The sequence below is a fragment of the Myxocyprinus asiaticus genome, chromosome 24, assembly GCF_019703515.2.
Source record: "Myxocyprinus asiaticus isolate MX2 ecotype Aquarium Trade chromosome 24, UBuf_Myxa_2, whole genome shotgun sequence".
In the NCBI taxonomy this organism is placed as follows: Eukaryota; Metazoa; Chordata; class Actinopteri; order Cypriniformes; family Catostomidae; genus Myxocyprinus; species Myxocyprinus asiaticus.
The window spans coordinates 38,909,090-38,930,360 of NC_059367.1; the positions used below are offsets into that span (position 1 = coordinate 38,909,090).

The 21,271-nt window shown below is 35.1% G+C and overlaps 1 protein-coding gene across 1 annotated transcript in view; it reads left to right on the top strand.

Moving 5' to 3' along the window:
• Window positions 1-21,271, top strand: part of LOC127415120 (anthrax toxin receptor 1-like) — a 115,709-nt gene that overhangs the window by 22,211 nt on the left and 72,227 nt on the right. The window contains exons 3-10 of the mRNA XM_051653689.1: window positions 128-199; window positions 2,955-3,036; window positions 3,300-3,333; window positions 3,755-3,834; window positions 5,936-6,004; window positions 9,640-9,720; window positions 14,278-14,338; window positions 15,161-15,259. Of these exons, the coding sequence (XP_051509649.1) occupies window positions 128-199; window positions 2,955-3,036; window positions 3,300-3,333; window positions 3,755-3,834; window positions 5,936-6,004; window positions 9,640-9,720; window positions 14,278-14,338; window positions 15,161-15,259 (578 nt within the window). The remainder of the gene's footprint in view (window positions 1-127; window positions 200-2,954; window positions 3,037-3,299; window positions 3,334-3,754; window positions 3,835-5,935; window positions 6,005-9,639; window positions 9,721-14,277; window positions 14,339-15,160; window positions 15,260-21,271) is intronic.

Consider the following 21,271-nt stretch of genomic DNA (forward strand, 5'->3'; position numbering starts at 1 on the left):
GTAAAGCTCTAAGGTCATTCTTTTAAAATAATAATACCCCATTTCAGTCATCTGAAATAACTCCAGTGCATCTGACATGTAGTGTGAAATGATAATTAATCTCAATCTTATATTTTTGTCATTTTAGCCCTCAGTTACGGATGTCCTTCATTGTATTCTCTGATCAGGGCAAGATTCTAATGCGGCTCACAGAGGACAGGTCAGTAAATGAACGTTATCTACATTTTCAACATAGATATGGTGTAGCTCACAGAGATGGAAACTTTAAACTTCATGAGACACAATATGTGAATGTGAATATTACAACAATGTTTAGATACAAGGGAGCCTCTCATGCACTCTCTGTTGCTTTTTCCTGTGAAACCATGAAATTTGCTCACATTGTCATTTAAATCACTGTAAACCATAATGCTCAAAATAATATTTGTTTTAGTAAAGACATATAAATTAGTTCAAATAAATTAACCTTGATGAGTATTTAGAACTTTTTCTTTCTTTTGAGTTGACGAAACTAACACATTTTAAGTAAGCTGAATTGTTTTATTGTATTGAGTTTAATGAACTTGTCTCTTAAAATTAACTGAACTGAGCAAGGAATATCTATTTCCAAGCATACTTCGCATGGCACTCGACAGGGAGAGTAAATGTTGAAATTAAGATATATAATGTGTCTTTGTGCAAGATGAATGTAAAAGGGGAGACTTGTTAATATTTAATGTTTTGTTGTGTTATTTAGAAGAGATTCTGTCATGTTAAGATTTTTGGAGGTTACCATTGAGGTGAAGAGTGGAGCTTGAGCTTAGGTTAAGAACAGGTACAAGTTTAGAATGTTCTACAGTATATTGCTTTACACATTGAGCAATTGCAATATTAATCAAAGCATAGTTTTTCAAATTAAAATGCATTCAGCATGCTAGCATTTACTGTGCTAACTATTTCAAGCTAGTACCTAGTTATGTTTCTTCTACTTTAAGTATTTAAGTTGAGCTTATATGGTAAATTTAAGTTCAGCGAAAGAGTTCAATTTAAAGTTAAGTGCCATTATAATGCATAAGTTTGCTTACTCAATATATCAAGTTAATCAACTGACATGCATATGTAGTACAAAATCAAAATTTGAAAGTTCTATTAACTTAAAAAAAATAGATGTAACTGATTGCCTCAGTTTTTTAAAGTTCTGCTAACTTATTAAAAGGTGTGTGATTAACTATTATTAATTAAAAGGTGTCAGTTTCATGAACTCAAAAGAAAGTTCTAAATACTCATGAAGGTTAACTTATTTGAACTAATTTGTATGTTTTAATTTTTTCCTACTCAAAACACTTAATTATTTTGAGCATTAGGGTTTACTGTGGACAGAGATAAAAGGCTTTAGACTTGTGAACATGTCTAGCTCAACCCCTATGTCCAAATGACTGCATTGTGTTCACAGTTGATATCTGGAAGAGTTTTGACTCTTTGGATATATGGATTTATTGCAACAGATTGTTTCAGTATGACACTTTTATCAAACAATGAGGGCCAAGTCTGTCAGAATTTATTATGTGAGCATTAATGACCCATGAAGTATATGACAGTATTGCACATCTGCTATGAGCATTTCCTTGTCTTCATAATTATTTCCAAAATAGAACTTCCAAGACTTCAACATATGCTTCACAATTTGTAAAGAAATGTCACTTTTGTGAGCTGCCTGTGCCAGTAATCTGTATGCCTTTCCCATGTGTCCAGAGAAATGTTGGATGTTTATTGCCTTCCTGCTATCTAGGTTTAACAAATGCCTGATTTCCAGTGTTTCCTTCGCTATTTTAGACTCTTCCAATAGCAAAAAGAATGCTTAATCTCTTTGAAGTGAATACTAATTATAAAAGAGGGACCTATTAATGCTAATGTGTTGTCTCTTGTTTTGGAAAGATCAGCTTGCCTTGAACCAAAAGACCAATTTAAAATACATTTACAATACACGTCAAAATTATCTTTGCTCATGAAGTAATTTAAGAAATAAATACAAGGCTTCAAAACTCATGGCATTCAGATATCATTGATGTATTTAAATACAGTTTCTGATCAAATAAAGTTGTGTACTGTATATAAGTATATAACTGTGTTTGTGATGCATTCATGTGCTGTCGGAATTATCCAACTTCCCACTTCTGAAGTGGTAATTAAGAGTATGTTGCTTTCAAGTGCTTTGTTGTGGGAAAGAACAGGAAACATGGACGACGCCAGGTTCAGTCACCTATATTTCTTGAGGAACTTTTATTTTGACACCATAATACATATTAGTCAGTTAGCTTGCTGACAATAATGGAATTTTGGTCAAATACAAGCTATTTTCACAGAGTAAAAATGTACAACATTCATCAAATGGTTGCTGATATACATAAATTAATATGACCGAAACAGCAAGTGCTAACAATTAGCCATTAACAATTAGCTGTATTTATAAAAATGAATAAATCCTGTCATTCACCACAGAAACTGTACTCTCCTCTGCCAAGTTGAAAGTTTACGTCTACTCCCAACTCGGAAACTCTGGTATCAAATTATCTCATCGTAATTACGACTTGAGGGGTCGTTCATGTGCAACTTCCGAGTGGGAAACTCGTATTTACAATGACAATGATAGCACGTGAAGGCAGCATTAATGTATCTCAATTGTTTCTCTTAGATATAAATGAGTTTAAAATCTCCAGCTTCTCAGATTTTTTTTCCTTAGAAAAAGAGATCTCAACAATGTCTCAAACTGTACTCAAATTTCCAAGACACCAAAGTCTATAATCAAATTTCAGTATGAACTCCAACATTTCTCAGTAAATTCTTCCAAGGCCAAATTATCTAATTTATGCCATCCACATCAATTTACAACTCTATACTCTTATATACTCATAAATGTGTATTATTTTGGCCATTAAATATTCATTATTTTCTCTCTCTTTATATGCATTTGTCAGGGACCTAATTCGTATAGGTCTGGAGGAACTCCAGAAAGTGCGTCCAGGTGGAGATACTTTCATGCACGAGGGTATTCAGAGGGTGAGTGAGCCAATAGGAACCATCTTGGCTCAGCAATATTGTCTACCCACATTAACATCGATGACGTGCCTAAATAGCCTTCACAAAGTTCAGATTGTGTTTGGCCAGTCCTCAGACAAATTGAACTCAATAATCAAAACAACAAAACAACAAAAAACTTTATTTCTTACCTGTCAGTGAAGTAACCAATCAATGTGATCTACAGGAGATACTTGGAGTACACTTTTAAAAGCTTTTTTTCTTTCTTTTTTTTTTTCTACCAGGCAAGTGAACAGATTTACTACAGTAACACTGAGGGTAGGTAAATTTAAAGAAAAACTTTAAAGAAAGTTTTGGCCAGTTTGGATTAACTTGTATTTAAAGGTGGTCTTAACTGGTTTAGAGTTTGCAATGTGGTACTGGTCTTTTGTTGGTTATGGGACAACATTCCTGTCAAACAAACTTAGTCCTATCTTTAACCCCAGTCTTAACCTTAACCATAATCTACCTCTAAAATCTGTAGAAATGATAAATTGATAAGAATGTAGAAGAGCCCTTGACCCCAGGAATACCCTTTCTTTATCTTAAAATCTGATTGGTTGATAGGAATGTTCTTCAATGACTTTAAATGACTTGCTAGCTAGCTTCATGTTGCATGTTAAAGTTTTAAAATGTATTGTTGCATGACATTAAAATCTGGCATGAAGTTTTATGACAGAAACATTGTTTCTCTGTTAAGGATACCGCACAGCCAGTGTCATCATTGCTCTCACAGATGGTGAACTGCATGAAGATCTCTTCTATTATGCTGAAAGAGAGGTAAGAATGAAATCTTAATGGAGATGAAGAGGTCATATCAGTAGGAATCAAAATGTCCTTGATCTTTTATCTCAAAAGATAAAAACTCAAAACAGTCCAAAAAGACAATCAAGCTGCAAAATCGACTCATTCTGAACCGCAACTTTTGCATTGGGTATTGAGAAACATGGCTTGCCCAGTCATGGTGAGGTAATTAAGAGAATGTCAGAGGGATGCTTTTATTCCTAAACATTAGAAGAACTATACTATAAAACAAAACGTTGTGCTGTTCCTGGCTGTGTGTAGAACCTGCTTATCTGCATATCCTTCAGAAGGATCCAAACTCAGAAAAAAGTGGATGAAGTTTATTTTTAACAAGACCCTGATCATTTCAGTCAGATCTTAACAGTTTGTTTTAACGCTGAATGTTTTGTGAACCCGACACAATGTAATACAGGCTTTGCTAAGAGGCCCCTAAAGCTGAAGTGTGTTATTTCTGCGCCACTAGCACCTCCAAACAGAATTGCAAAAATAAACATTGTTTTCAAAACTTTCTGAAATTCAAAGCTTTCTAAATGCGCATGAATAATCTAAGCTTTCAGAATTTCTGAACAATTATTGTACTGTTCTTGTACATATTGAATATACCATTCAAACATTTACAGTGTTGGTTGGAAAAAGTATGTGAACTCCTAGGCTAAATGACGCCAACAAAAGCTGATTAGAGTCAGAAGTTGGCAAACCTGGCATCTAATTAATTAAATGACAGTGGAGGTGTGGGTTAGAGCTACTTTGACTTTTTTTTAACATTTTAAGTTTGCTATTCACAAGAAGTATTTGCTGACATTGACCATGCCTCACAAAAAAAAAAAAAAAAGAGATCTCAGAAGACCTACGATCAATAATTGTTGCTTTGCATAAAGCTGGAAATTGTTAAAAAGTTATCTCGAAGAGCTTAGATATTCATCTGTCCACAGTTAGACCAATTGTCTATAAATGGAGACGATACTAGTACTGTGGCTACTCTCCCTAGAAGTGGCTGTCCAGCCAAGATGTCTCAAAGGGCACACTGCAGAGTGCCCAATAAGGTAAAAATATCCCTAGAATGAAAGCTAAAGACTTGAGGGAATCATTGGGACTGGATAACATCTCTTCATGAGTCTATTATACTGAAAACATTAAACAGGCATGGTGTCCATGACAGGACACCACAAAGGAAGTCACTGCTTTCCAACAAAAAACATTGCTGTGTGCCTGAAGTTTACCAAAGACCATCTTGACCCTCCACAATGCTACTGGGAAAATGTTTTGTGGACTGATGAAACTAAGGTTGAATTGTTTGGGAAGGACATGCAGCACTACGTATGACGTAAAAAGGGCACCACATACCAACATGAAAAAATCATCCCAAGGGTGAAATACGGTGAAGGGAGCATCATGATTTGGGACTGCTTTGCTGCTTTGGGGCCTAGACTGCTTTCCATCATCGAGAGAAAAAATAATTCCCAAGTTTATCAAGATATCCTACAGGATAATGTCAGAGTGGCTGTGTGCCAACTGAAGCTCAGTAGAAGTTAAATGATGCAGAGGGACAATGACCCTAAACATTGAAGTAAGTTCACTACAGAATGGCTTCAAAAAAAGAAAGTCCACCTTTTGAAGTGGCCCAGTCAGAGTGCAGACCTTAACCCAATAGAGATGCTGTGGAATGATGCTGTGGAATGACCTCAAGAGAGCCTGTTCAAACCAGACATCCTTAGAATATGGCTGAGTTGAAGCAGTTCTGTAAGGAAGAATGGTCCAAAATTGCTTCTGAACATTCAGGTCTAATGCACAGCTACAGGAAACGCTTGGTTGAGGTTATTTCTGCCAAAGGAGAATTGACCAGTTATTAAATCCAAGGGTTCACTTACTTTTTTCACAGCACTGTGAATGTTTAATGGGATGTATTCAATAAATCTGTTATAATCCCTGTCTGTTATAATAACTCAACAGATAGGGATTATCCTCTTCATAGATGTTCAGCTTTGCCAGCAAGTGCCAAAAAACATAAGGTGTGATCATGAAGCAGTTTATGGCTAATAGATTGCACATGTAAACAGTTTCTGTGTGTATCCCTCAGGCCAATCGTTCCCGCAGTCTGGGTGCCTCTGTGTACTGTGTGGGGGTCAAGGACTTCAATGAGACTCAGGTGTGTGTGTATTGCAGTCACACTTGTCTTTGAGCATGTGAAACCACTTTGAACCCCGCAAAAAATATGGGCAACAGGTTATGATGCTATGCTCTAGGGCTTCTGTTTTTTTGTTTTTTTTTTTTTTTTTTTTTGTATGTTTTTAATAAATTATGTATAACAAATAATAATAAATTCAAAATCTTAAAATACATTATCTCACCTGCAACACTGCAGCTTTGAAGTTTGTACTCTTTGTACTGAGCCAAGAGGTCAATATGTGATGTTTAAATCCTTTAACGGTCAAACAAATCAATTTGGTATGAATTCACAGATCAGAGTTCACCAAATTAGAAATGTATTCGCAGTGAAAGACAAACCGTCTACACAAGTGATTTTATTTCTGCTGTTATATGGGCTTATATGTATAAATGTAAGTGAATGGAACACAAATATCTAGTCTAGTGACCACACCTTAACACTTGTGTTGTGTTCATTTGTGCTAACAGCTTTTGTGTTCCCGGTCAAAAATGCCCGGTCCACTAAGATTGTTAATAAATCTCTCATACTGCATATATTCTCCCAAGAAATTGCATGAGATGTTTTTGTCAACTTCTTTTTTAGTAATTATGACAGGTTTTGTACATCGTTTTTTTTAACATATATATATATATATATATATATATATATATATATATATATATATATATATATATACTATGGATAGAAGGATTCATATAAATATAATAAATAGGAGCGTCTTTGTCACAATTGTCCTTATTACTTCCTGAAATATTCATATAACATAGAAAATTACATATCGTAACTTACAGCAGACTATCCTGATTCAAATGAGCCCAAACACAACCTAATATAAGTAGATATTTAAATATTTCTCAAAGAATTTACATGGAAAAATGATGCACAAAAGGGCCCTCAACACACGATGTGTGTGTGTGTTTGTATGTGTGTGTGTTTGCATGTGTGTGTGTGCACATGTCCGAGGACTTTGTGTGTGCAAACACACATCCACATATGTGCTCATCTAAAGGATTGATGCTCCTGAATGCTTAATATTTCTGTATTTTGTAGTTTAATCCATTCATTTCCAACGGCTGTCCAATTTTGATCAGGAACGCAACAGGTGTAACAAAGTGAAATAAAGCCAATAAAATATTAAAAACATCCAGTGAGGGGCAGTTCTGCGAATGGAAATTAATTGTTGATGAGAGAGGTCAACAGAGAATGGCCAGACTGGTTTGAACTGACAAAGTCTATGGTAACTCACATAACCGCTCTGTACAATTGTGGTGAGAAGAATAGCATCTCAGAATGCTATTCTGAGATGTGGGTTGGCGCAGTTTTGTGGCACGAGGGGGACCTATATATATATATATATATATATATATATATATATATATATATATATATATATATATATATATATATTTATATATATACAGGTGCATCTCAATAAATTAGAATGTCGTGGAAAAGTTCATTTATTTCAGTAATTCAACTCAAATTGTGAAACTCGTGTATTAAATAAATTCAGTGCACACAGACTGAAGTAGTTTAAGTCTTTGGTTCTTTTAATTGTGATGATTTTGGCTCACATTTAACAAAAATTCACTATCTCAACAAATTAGAATACATCATAAGACCAATAAAAAAAAACATTTTTAGTGAATTGTTGGCCTTCTGGAAAGTATGTTAATTTACTGTATATGTACTCAATACTTGGTAGGGGCTCCTTATGCTTTAATTACTGCCTCAATTCGGCGTGGCATGGAGGTGATCAGTTTGTGGCACTGCTGAGGTGGTATGGAAGCCCAGGTTTCTTTGACAGTGGCCTTCAGCTCATCTGCATTTTTTGGTCTCTTGTTTCTCATTTTCCTCTTGACAATACCCCATAGATTCTCTATGGGGTTCAGGTCTGGTGAGTTTGCTGGCCAGTCAAGCACACCAACACCATGGTCCTTTAACCAACTTTTGGTGCTTTTGGCAGTATGGGCAGGTGCCAAATCCTGCTGGAAAATGAAATCAGCATCTTTAAAAAGCTGGTCAGCAGAAGGAAGCATGAAGTGCTCCAAAATTTCTTGGTAAACGGGTGCAGTGACTTTGGTTTTCAAAAAACACAATGGACCAACACCAGCAGATGACATTGCACCCCAAATCATCACAGACTGTGGAAACTTAACACTGGACTTCAAGCAACTTGGGCTATGAGCTTCTCCACCCTTCCTCCAGACTCTAGGACCTTGGTTTCCAAATGAAATACAAAACTTGCTCTCATCTGAAAAGAGGACTTTGGACCACTGGGCAACAGTCCAGTTCTTCTTCTCCTTAGCCCAGGTAAGACACCTCTGACATTGTCTGTGGTTCAGGAGTGGCTTAACAAGAGGAATACGACAACTGTAGCCAAATTCCTTGACACTTCTGTGTGTGGTGGCTCTTGATGCCTTGACCCCAGCCTCAGTCCATTCCTTGTGAAGTTCACCCAAATTCTTGAATCGATTTTGCTTGACAATCCTCATACGGCTGCGGTTCTCTCTGTTGGTTGTGCATCTTTTTCTTCCACACTTTTTCCTTCCACTCAACTTTCTGTTAACATGCTTGGATACAGCACTCTGTGAACAGCCAGCTTCTTTGGCAATGAATGTTTGTGGCTTACCCCCCTTGTGAAGGGTGTCAATGATTGTCTTCTGGACAACTGTCAGATCAGCAGTCTTCCCCATAATTGTGTAGCCTAGTGAACCAAACTGAGAGACCATTTTGACGGCTCAGGAAACATTTGCAGGTGTTTTGAGTTGATTAGCTGATTGGCATGTCACCATATTCTAATTTGTTGAGATAGTGAATTGGTGGGTTTTTGTTAAATGTGAGCCAAAATCATCACAATTAAAAGAACCAAAGACTTAAACTACTTCAGTCTGTGTGCACTGAATTTATTTAATACACGAGTTTCACAATTTGAGTTGAATTACTGAAATAAATGAACTTTTCCACGACATTCTAATTTATTGAGATACACTTGTAGATACCATATGTGAACAAAGTCAAGGTATTGTATTCCAATTTGATTAAGTTAAAAAAAAAAAAAAATACAAAAACACAAAAAAATAGTCGTCCGGGTCAAAATGACCGGAACACAACATAAGGGTTAACAGTACTTGTCACCAATGGCCAAAGCATTACAAGTGTTCTGTAAATGATGCTTAGGAGAAAATCAACCAGTTTTGTGTGCTGAAGCAACAAATCTACCAAAAACTTTCAAAAATTGCCATGGTATTACATACCAATGCAATTTGTTTATGTACCATACGTCTACATAATAACATTGCATTAGGACCATGGTATTCTTTGACATACTTTTGTCTACCATGTAAATGCCATGGTACATGAATATGGTAATGATTCATCACCATGATATATATCTTATGTCAGAAATTAATTTTGTATTAAAGGTCAATATTTTCCCCTAAACTTGATTTCTGACCCATACTGTATTGAAAGTTCTATAGTAATAGGTTACCCTTCTGATACATTACTGTACCATAGTACCCCCACAGAACAGACTTAAAATCAGGTTTGAAATCAGGTTTGAAATTTTTGTGTTGATTTCACATAATTTGTCTTGTTTTTACCTTCCCTAGCTGGCCAAAATTGCTGACAGCAAAGATCATGTCTTCCCAGTAAATGATGGCTTCGAAGCTCTCCAAGGTGTCATTGATTCGGTAAGAGCCGTTAAAGAGGCAGTTTAACCCTGTGAGACCCAAATATAGAAACATAAAAAAAATAAAAAAAACATTTTCACCTTTTATATGTTGTTGTAGGAGGCCTCTAATGCAGAAATAAATGGGTTTTTACATTTTTTACATTTTAGTAAGTTTTTAGGGAAAAGTTGTAATATTGCAACATTGGGCCTGTTGGGTAGCAGAATTTCAGTGATTTTACTCACTGTCTGAACAAATGTAGAGAACATCTAATGGTTCATTTACAGGGTGTACTGCTTATGTAGCCCCATAACAGTAGCCTATATATCTATACACTAATAATCACATAATAATGATAATCAGACAAGTCATATTTTTATGAAAAATTGTTTATTATAAAAATATGTTCAGATTGTATTTACAAAACCTGATTAACTGAATGAAAACTATGGCATTTACTATGTTTAGATCTGTTCATAGCCCTGACCTGAAAAATCAGTGTTGGTACTGATAAAATCCTTTTTCAGCCAACGATACCTGTCACGGGGCATGGTCTGTGCTCTTGAATGGCTTGGTTTTGTTGGCATGATGTCCACATAATCATCCGATGGGCGATCATTGGGTTTTTTATTTTCCTTTTCCAGTTCAGAGGCATCTCCACATTCTTCTTCATCACTTGTATCAGAGTCCTTCTCAAAGTCACTGTTCCCATTTTGGACGGCATCAATGACATCATACACATTGTAGATAAGACGGTCTTTCCTGGCTGGTGGCATTCTGAAATGTAAAAAAAAAGTCACTGATTATTTTCCAGGCTAAATAATCTCAATGCAAATAAATCCCAGTCTTACTTACACGTTTTGAAGAATTGACCCATTCCGTAGAATTCACACATTCCACAGAATTCACACAATACTGTCTGGCTAGCTTATTGTGCCCTCTATTATCATGCTAATAGCACTTATACCCCCCACATTCCAGAACATTATCACCTGTCCCTCATGAAGCAAGCAGATATTTGGGCAAACAAGCAAAGCCCAGAAAAGAAAACAGGACCAGTTAAGTATATTTTATAAATTGTAAGATACAGATAGTTTCAAATATTGCTACACAAATACTTTCAAATTCTCAAAGAAATAATTTATTCTTTAATTCAACTTGAACTTATCATTTAATAATCATTTAATTTTGATTGAAACTCAAAATGGTAACAAAGAAGACATTTTAAACTTGTGAATGATCAAAAATAGTATGTTTCTATTAGTATTTTTTTTCACATGGAACAGGTGAGAAGTACAATTCATCCATGTAATGTGCAAGGTGCACAGGCAAATTTTGCCACTCCTTTCACCCAGTGTTGTAAAATTACAACATTGACATAACAAGCTCAAAATCTAATATGATCAAAGCATTCAACAGTACCTTAATATCTGCATGATCTAGATATATTACTAATCACAGAAAAAAAATATTTTAGACATTTTACTTACTTGAATTTTGATTTATCCAGTCCAGTAAAACAAGATGATGTGCTTCAAGGCAAGTTTGCAGGTTGTGTGAGTTCATGGCCAGGTGAATAGGCCTATTTACAAATTTTACCATCCAATAGCATTGCAAGGCTTAACAATAGGACCTATTAGTTGTGTAAATGTGGTCTTAGAGAAAAAAAAATCATGTGCAGGTTTATTTTAGTAGAGCTAAAATTGATGTTGTAATATTACAACAGTGGGCATCACAGGGTTAATTTCATTTAGATTTGTATTGTAATATCAGTTTGATTTTTGATTTTATTGTAATGAAATGGTAGATTGTATTCCTTATGAAAAAAAATTATTACCGAGGGGAAAATCATTATACATGATCATTAATCACAAACCTTGTTTATATTCCATTCTTATTGCGGAATTCCGTGCTCAGTATAAATCTTTTGGAACAGTGGAACAGGTTTAGAAATAGGGCAATGGCTGTTTAAGGAAGAAGCCACATGTTTGGCCATTCAGTGGTCTCACTCGATTCTGGACAGGACATCTTCATTAAAAAAAATTTTTTTAAAAAAGAAAGAAAGAAAAGAGGAAGAACAGAAAAACATGGAACCGAAGAACAACAAACAAGAATATTAATTCAGTCCAGTCTGAAGACTTTTTATTCTTTCCAGTATCGGTATTCTAAGAAAGCCCTGCCATGCCCTGCCTCAACTGCTTTGATCCTGCAGTTGACTGGAGTCTGCACAAAGAGGATCAAAGCCTGCTCACTGTATCCTTTTTTGAAAGGTATTGATTTATATTTTTTTTAACTTTGAAGCTGATGTGGAAGAAGAGATGTTTGGGTGAAGACTCGTCTTATCCAGAGGTGGACTGTTTCATGAGCTTAGACTGGGGTCTGTCCAGCTGGCCTCCATCTGCTACCAATTAGCTGTATGCTGAAAGCTCTTGGCTGTTACTCAGGAGAAGACGGCAAAGTGTTGTAAATCAGCAGGGTCCTTGGGATCTGAAAGCATACTTCCAGAGATGACAGACGAAGGCGGTAGACATGTAGATCTAAACAACCTCACACTCATAGGTGGTGGTATAGACTGATGAAGACTATTTCCAGGACAACAAGAGGAAAAGACTAATTAAACAGATGTACATTTCAAAACAAAAAAACACCACAAGAGGATTGTTGTGTTGGGGCACTTGCAGGGGAGGACTTGGAAAGTCATTGTGCAAAAAAATAAAAAATGGGTAACACTTTACAGTAATGTTCCCTTGAAGTGTTTATAAAGGGGTTCATGTATATATATATATATATATATACTAAAAATGTATGTCCACATACAGTATGTGGATAGTTGGACTAAGTTGTGAAATTTTAAATAATTCCAAGTTATAGAAAGCTTATTTTTTTTAATCAAATTGTTTATGTTTCCAGGAGTGTTGGTTATTCATGTTTTTGAGATGTTACATATATTACATCAGAATTTAGAATAAATATTTCTGGTTAAAATAACGACCAGCATCATCCAATCACTGCCAACCATGATAAATTAAAATTTTGCATGAAAATTTCTGAATCTATTTGCTGATTACCACTGTCCCATGTGGGCCAAACATGTTGAGTGGTCCAAACATCATCTGCAGCCTGAAACTGAACTTTTCAGCAGATGATAGGAGTGCATGCACTTGGCTGCATAGGAAAAATATAGGATGCTCCCTTGCTCCCTAATTAGGGAATGACTTAACCTCCAGTGTGCTGTCTGTCTGCATCAGTCTCAGAAGAGTTTGAAATGCACCTTATTTTCATCTTAACTCCATATAAAGGCCCTGAATGCAACATTTTCCAGCTTTTGGATGCATCCATTGATTCTCAATGTGATAATGCACAGTAAATAAAGAATATTTTAAAGAAAATTATCCTATAGTCCACGTACGTGGTCATAGTTTTTAACAGCGTGCCTTTTTGCGATAAATCAATGACATTTTTAAAATAGCATATCGAATGAAACTAGAGACTCTACTCTTTTGTAGAGGTTTTATTGTAAAAAACTTAATGAGGTTTCTTAACAGATGTAGTTTTGTTGCCGTTTCTCCCAAAGACAAACTTGGCTGAGGTCTGCGCCATGTTTTGTTGTCACATGACTCGTGGTGCATCGAAAGTTTAACCCTTTAATGACAGACTAGAGTCTCCTGAACTGAGATCAGTCAGTTTAAATGAAATTAAATAGAGAAGCCAAAACGTAATGTCTATGCATTTTAGAAGCGGGTCTCAGGAGGATAATAACATTAATAAAAAAGGCGATTTTCATGCAGCACTTGCAAAATAGTAAGCAGTTTTACCTGACATGTTATAAATGCTTAATAACACTTATTCAACATGAGTAAACTATGCAAATGTACCTTAATGTAAGGTGGACACGTATGAAGCATTTGTTAATGAGTTGCCAACATTAAAAACCTATGTATATAAAGTTCAGTATGGTTTAATGTTCATCAGTCTTTATTATATGCTATATGCTGTGACTGAGAATGAAGACCTGAAAAATGTTTTAGCAGAGGACTTTAGGTATCTAGGATTAGGTATGCTGCGACACCACATTACAAGACATAATAGTAATAAATATAAGCACAAAGCAGACGGTAGCAACATTAGATAATCCTTCCTTTTAATCTCACTATAATAATATATTTTTGCTGCATTGTGACATATCATGAATTAGTGCATTTTTAGGTTGTTGTATTTTTAATCAAAATAAGTATGAATAACTGTATTTATTAAGCATTTAAACAGTAACATGTAAGTAAAATGCTCACCATTTGGCAAGTACTGAAAGAAAGTCATGTGGCTATAACCACATTTTATACATTATAATGCATTTGTAAATGACTTATTATTCATTACTAAACCCTCAACAAAAGAAATATTGATGGAAACTGTTACCAAAAATGTCAGTGGAACTTCTCCATTTATTGTTCCCAACCATGTTCTAGTGATAATATTTCATGAAAGTGTAAGGGCTTTGGAAATGTAGAGTTTAGTTCTGTTAAATAAAGCACAAAAATAAACAATCATCCAATGATTTTCACTTTCTGTGTCTGTCAGATCTTGAAAAAATCATGCATTGAGATCCTTGCTGCAGAACCTTCCAGTATCTGTGCTGGAGGTGAGTAAAATTTTATGGATTTCTGATGGATCTCACTAGATCAACCTTGGCTTGGCTTCACAGCTCAGCTTCACGCAAACTCTGTTCTAGTGGGGGCAAAGACCCAACAGAATGGGTGAGCTGGCTAAAAACCAATAGTACCAAACAATCAGTTAACACATAATATGTTTGTCAGGTTTGACAATGGCCACATTAACAGTATACAAGTCACCATCTGCACAAAAGATCATGTCAAATGCTGAATTTAGGTTTCAAAATGAGCAATGTATGTTTAAAGATTGGCTCTTGAAAGATTCCTTCCTGTAAAGAGTAACCCCTGAGATGTTGTAAGTTACCTTGCAACTGATTGCTTTAACACAAGGCATTTATATAACACATTGCTTAGACAAAGTCACTCAACCACAGAGGCTAAACTTTGATTGGCTAGCACGAAGAAACTTTTAATGAGCCCAATGTTTCATTTAAAACCAGACTTTTAAGCATAAAGTAAACACAATGCGAATTTGTAAGTCTCAAAAGGCACTTAAAATTCTAAATAAAACAAAATGTGAGTTTTAACTTTAACAACTGACTGAAGAACTGATTTGTCAGTACTGTGCAAGTAAAAAATCTGTCTCCTTTATGACCATTCAGTCTTCTTTTAACTACTATGTTAATCTTTTGTGCTCTGGTTTTCAGCTGTTTATTCAGACAAATAAACTTAATTTATGCGTCTTTCCCTAGATAAATTGATTTTGAATTGATCAGATTTGTTTCGATGTAACTGACCTTGAACAATTGCCACAATTTAACATTGTTTTGCATTAACTTCCTGTCTTGTAGAGGCATTCCAAGTCGTCGTGAGAGGAAATGGATTCCTTCATGCTAGAAATGTGGACAAGGTTCTTTGCAGCTTCAGAATTAATGACACCCTTACCAGAAGTAAGTGCAATGACACAGTTCTATCAGTTAGTAATTCAGTCACATTAACAATGGGTGATGTTTTTTACCAGTTTTAAATTTTGCAATAGCTGCGCTAGCTCAGTTGTTAAAGATATTGCCGTAAAAATACAGCAACCATGTTTCAGGCGTTACAGGATGTCATTTTGGTGAATATTTTACAGCTCATTACCGTATATATCATTAAATTGTATACTGTTAATATACCAACTTACTGGAACTACAAAAATCTGCTTTGCACTTTAAAATGTACTGTTCACCACCATAGCGACACAGGTGGTAAAACAAACCTAGTCTCATAGAATGAACGTTACTAACTACATTTTTGCCACTTTCTACTTTTTGCTGCAGTTTCCTTCTGAAATTAACACTAGAGGTGCTGCAACATCTGCACTTTATTCACTTTCACAGATCACGACTACAATGTCTGTTGATGACTTTATGACTTTAACACTGATTTTTCGCTCTACTACTAACACACTGCTATGTTATTATATCAAAACACATACTCTAATGCACATTTGAAAAATTATACATTTTAACACTTGTATTACAGACCCACCTGCATTTACGCACTTATTCCAACATGGTTAGCTTGCGCTGTAGCTCACCTGTTAGAGTGTTGGACTTTAGACTCTGAGACTGAGCCTCAAGCCCAGCCAAGGTCACTCTGAGAGAAAGTGAAGCGAAAGTGCCATTGAAGCGACACGAAATGACACGGTTGCTTCAGTAGATGTGCTTTTAATGTCGGATTTGCTTTTAAAACATTATCATTTATGTTTAGGTGTTGGTTTAAGGTAAGGTGTCAGTTTTGCTCACCTCTCATTTATCTTTTAGGAAAATGTTGGTTAGGTTTAGGTGTTGGTTAAGGGTAAGGATGTCAGTTTTGTTCACCTCTCATTTATCTTTTAGGACACTATCGGTTAGGTTTAGGCATTGTTTAAGCGTTAGGATGTCAGTTTTGTTCACCTCTCAATTATCTCTTAGGACACTATTGGTTAAGTTTAGGCTAAAGTTTTAGGTTACGTAGGTACATTTACTCATTAAACATTCATCTAATATTCACCTTAAAAACCTCATCTGATTACAATATAATTTAACTCGCTTTTGGCTCTCCTGCAGGACATTTCACGGCCTGTGATGACTCCTTTAAAAGGCCTGTGATTAATACTTACTTTTTAAGTGACAATGCTGAATTAGTTGCTTGGATACATCTATGCTACACACATCACTGGATCTATTAATACTATTACAAAGGACATACACTACCGGTCAAAGGTTTTAAAACACTTGACTGAAATGTTTCTCATGATCTTAAAAATCTTTTGATGTGAAGGCACAGTTTTGATTTATTTTGGATTTTGTTTAGTCACAATATAATTCCTATAGTTCCATTTATGCTATTCCATAGTTTTGATGACTTTACTATTATCCTAAAATGTGAAAAAAAAAATAAATAAAAATAAAATAAAATATATATATATATATATATATATATATATATATATATATATATATATATATATATATATATATATATATATATATATACAGTATATAATAAAGAATGAGGAAGTGTTTCAAAACTTTTGACCGGTAGTGTAAATGTTAAGTTGAACAACAGCAGTGTTATATAAGACATTTCCGTGACTTCTTAAAGCAATAACCATATGGTTGGCATGATTCAAGTCAGAATGTATAAACCCTTCTGATTAGCTATCATATTTTCACCAAGCATCCCAGAGGTCTAGTTTATACAGAAACCTTGGAATACCTTACCGTGATTAGATAAATGCCAGTCCCATTTGTTTTTTATAATGGTTGTTTTTAAATGGTACATTTGGATTTATAGCATGGATTCCTACCAGATGAAGGAGATATAAGGTGGAAACAGTGCCACACAAGAGGCAAAGAGAGTTAGCAAAGTCCCTCAGGCTAATGACAGCTCTACCCCTTGCGTTTTTTACTGTAGGTTTGATGTGTAACCAGGATCCACGTTTATTTCTTGTACACTACACTATTGCAGAGCAGATTAGTCACATTTACTCACCCTCATGCCATTCCAAACATGTATGTTTTCTTTCTTATGTGGAAACAGAAGGAAAATTTTAAATGAATATCCTGGTCTGTCTTTTTAATACAATGGGAGTTGAAAAGCCTACCGGCGGGTCCAAAAGGAGGCACTATGTCGCAAAAATAGTTTACGCTTAAAATGTTCAAGTCTCCGAATACATAAATCAGGCCAATGGGGTATCGTTTGAAAGCTTATAATCAGTACTTTTCATAGATAACCATCACTTCTGCATTTATGTTACATAAAATAACAAAAGGTCTGAAAACATTCGTGTCGCAAATCAGCACCACCTAGAGGTCATGTGGTAGAAATGTTAATATTAATGTAAAAGACTTTTAAATAGCACTTAAATAGACAAATCATATACAGTATTAAATGAAAGTTCATTCTCAGGAATGCGACTGTACAGTTTATTTTGTTGCGCTAATATCACAGTTTGAAAGATTTTCAAAAGAATCACAAAGTGAAATATGATATCTGTAAGACATCAAATACAAACATCTCTTTTATGCACCGATCACTGCTGCTGTAAGCCCCCAAAAGGTAAAAACTTTATATCTGCTTTTACCTTAGGCAGTTTTCTAAAAAAGAGTTTACTTGTCTATAAGCTTGCTTGTCTGAATAATCCAATGTTATATCTTAGATGTCCAGAATAAAATGTGCGATCCAGCAAGAAAAGTATGCTAAACAAATTATTGGAAATATATGGTATCGACTATTGATGATAAAATTTTATACGTCATCGCAAAGGAGGGTCTCAGATTTCTAATGACACCTAGATTAAGCTTCTAGTCTACACAGAGGCCGAGATATTCGATGAAACAATGGGGGTGGTGCATGAACTGAAAATTAGACTGAGTGTCTATGGACGAGCACATCTTTATGGCTATTTTTAAGTCCTTTTTCAGTGAAAATCTTCACATCTTTGGTACATTAAAGAGTGCTATGAGACAAGCTCATTCACAGTGGCACGATGAGAACTTGTGTTGTGTGAAATGACTTTCAGCAAATCAGAGTGCCAAGGTTCACATATGTCCCATGATTGCTCCAACAAATTAATTCCTAAAGCAGTTATAAAATGTGTTAGCATTTTTAACAGTTTATATTGGGGGCGGGGGGGGGGGATGGGGGGGGGTTGCAAGAAGGAAGCGGGAGTCGGCGAGTTCCAACACAAAAAGGTACTTTATTTTTCACAACTCAAAGACCACGGAAAACTCAGGTCCACGCTCTTCAGCGGAAATATAATGTTCCTTGTCAACGGCACGGTCTTGGGGCCTCTCTGTCATCTGGTTCGCCTTTTAATCTGTCTCCAACTCTCATTGTAATGACAGACAGCTCTTAGAGAAAATCATTGTCAGGTGATGATCTTTACTGTTCTCATCTCCCGATCTCACTCTCCATTCACAAGCTGGTGCTCAACCACGTCCTCCACTTCCACAGCATTGTATTCATTTCACAAAATCTTCTTTTTTAATTAAAACTACTGAAATGCAAGTGAAACTGCGTGGTATTTCATATGCAGCGATACTGTAAGGCTTCAGGGAGGGTATCAACGCTCTGAACTAATTTAATTAAAATCAGAGTTGGTTCTAAGATAAAAGCCATCATCTGCCTTCAAATCTACTTTACAGCTTTGCCGTTTCAAAAATCTTTACCTCTCTTTGTCTCAAATAAAGTACTGCCACAGGTGCTGCTGATACTTTTCTACTCAGCAGTCATTGAGTCTGTCCTCTGCACTTCAGTAACTGTCTGGTTTGGTTCAGCTATGAAATCAGACATCAGAAGACTACAAAGGACAGTTCAGACTGCTTAGAGTATTATTTATTGGCCCCTGCCCTCCCTTCAAGAACTGTACACTTCCATAGTGAGGAAAAGGGCTGGACAAATCACTCTAGACCCTACTCACCCAGCCCACTACCTTCTTGAACAGTTGCCTTCTGGATGGCGCTACAGAGCTCTGAGCACCAGAACCGCCAGGCACAGGAACAGTTTTTTTCCCTCAGGCTATCCATCTCATGAACAGTTAAAACTGCCCCTTTGAGCAATAATTATGTGCAATACAGAGCTTAGTCTATTTATATTTATCCAACATATCCAACCTCTTCTGCCATAAATTCCCTTGCATCTGTATATAACAGATTTGTATTTGTACATACGTATAAATATATATATATATATATATATATATATATATATATACACACACACACACACACACACACACACTACCGGTCAAAAGTTTTGAAACACTTAGTATTTATTATATTTTTTTTTTTTTTCACATTTTAGAATAATAGTAAAGTCATCAAAACTATGGAATAACATAAATGGAACTATGGGAATTATGTTGTGACTAAACAAAATCCAAAATAAATCAAAACTGTGTTATATTTTAGCATCTTCAAAGTAGTCACCCTTTGCCCAGAATTTGCAGACATGTACTCTCGACATTTTCTCAACCAACTTCTTGAGGTATCACCCTGGGATGCTTTTTAAACAGTATTGAAGGAGTTCGCATCTATGTTGGGCACTTATTGGCTGCTTTTCTTTATTATTTGGTCCAAGTCATCAATTTCAAAACCTTTTTTTTTATTTTTTTTTTTTATTAAATTTTAGTTTTATAATGAAATAAATTAATATGGTGGCACAATTATATTTTTGTCTACAAAACTAATTTCAAACATTTAAGCATACGCCTTCAGATCAAAAGATTTTTAAGATCATGAGAAACATTTCAGTCAAGTGTTTCAAAACTTTTGACCAGTAGTATATATATATATATATATATACATTTTTTTTTTCTTTTCTTTTTTCTTATTGTGTATTTTCTATATATACTTATATTCACTTTTTATTCTGTTTTATTATTATTATTATTATTATTATTATTATTATTATTATCTCTGTCTTGTTGTTGTATTGTTTGTGCATTGGAAGCTTCTATCACCAAGACAAATTCCTTGTATGTGTAAGCATACTTGTCAATAAAGCTCATTCTGATTCTGATTCTGTAATTGCAAACAAGGCACCATGCTAATTGTTTCTGTCCGATAAAGATAATGTCTGGTTGATGAGTGTAACAGGGCTGTGTCATGGAAGCAATTTAAAAAAAAAAGAGAGAAAAATATGTTTTCTGTCCACAACTTAGAAGAGAATTTCCTAGCCTCAAGCCATATTTCCCAACCTACAGAAATTAACTCTGTTTATGCGTAGGCCTATTTACTCTTCACCACTGTAAACACAAGATATCCTGTAAATGAAAGATAATGACCATCGTGCACAAACCTTTTGATCCCTTTAATTTTAATTTAATTCATTGGAGTACCGAGGAAATCTCATAATGCTTGAGTACAAGAATGGATTATGGTCCAGCAAGGTTCTGGAGTACCAGGCTCTTTGGAGGCCCATTCTTGTTTCAACTGTTATTTTAATGTCCAAAAAAACAAGAAATAGTGTCGTGAATATGAGACATAAAGTTTATAATTGTGTTTATAATTCAATTGTGAAATATAAAGTCACAAATTTGCAATTACGAGAATGAACACCATATGTGTAGTACATTGCAATAGAGTCAAGAATGTACTATGACTATTATACAACAAGGCAGCAATAAGGTCTCATAGAATCACATTACTATACCTATATCTTTGCAAAGTTACTTATACTTTCCTTGTTGTACTGATTGTGGCACTTTCCTGGTGAAATGAACTCTAGAGGCGCTGCAACAAAAATACATTTTATTCCATTTCACAAAAAAACACAAGTAATATGGCAGATGATCAGTTTATAAATATATATAAAGCACACAATGCTTTCTTATGACATCAAAACAATTTTATTATATATTACATGCCACGTAATGTATACATTTTAGCATCTGCATTACGTAACCAACTAGATTTACAAGCTTGCTCAAATTA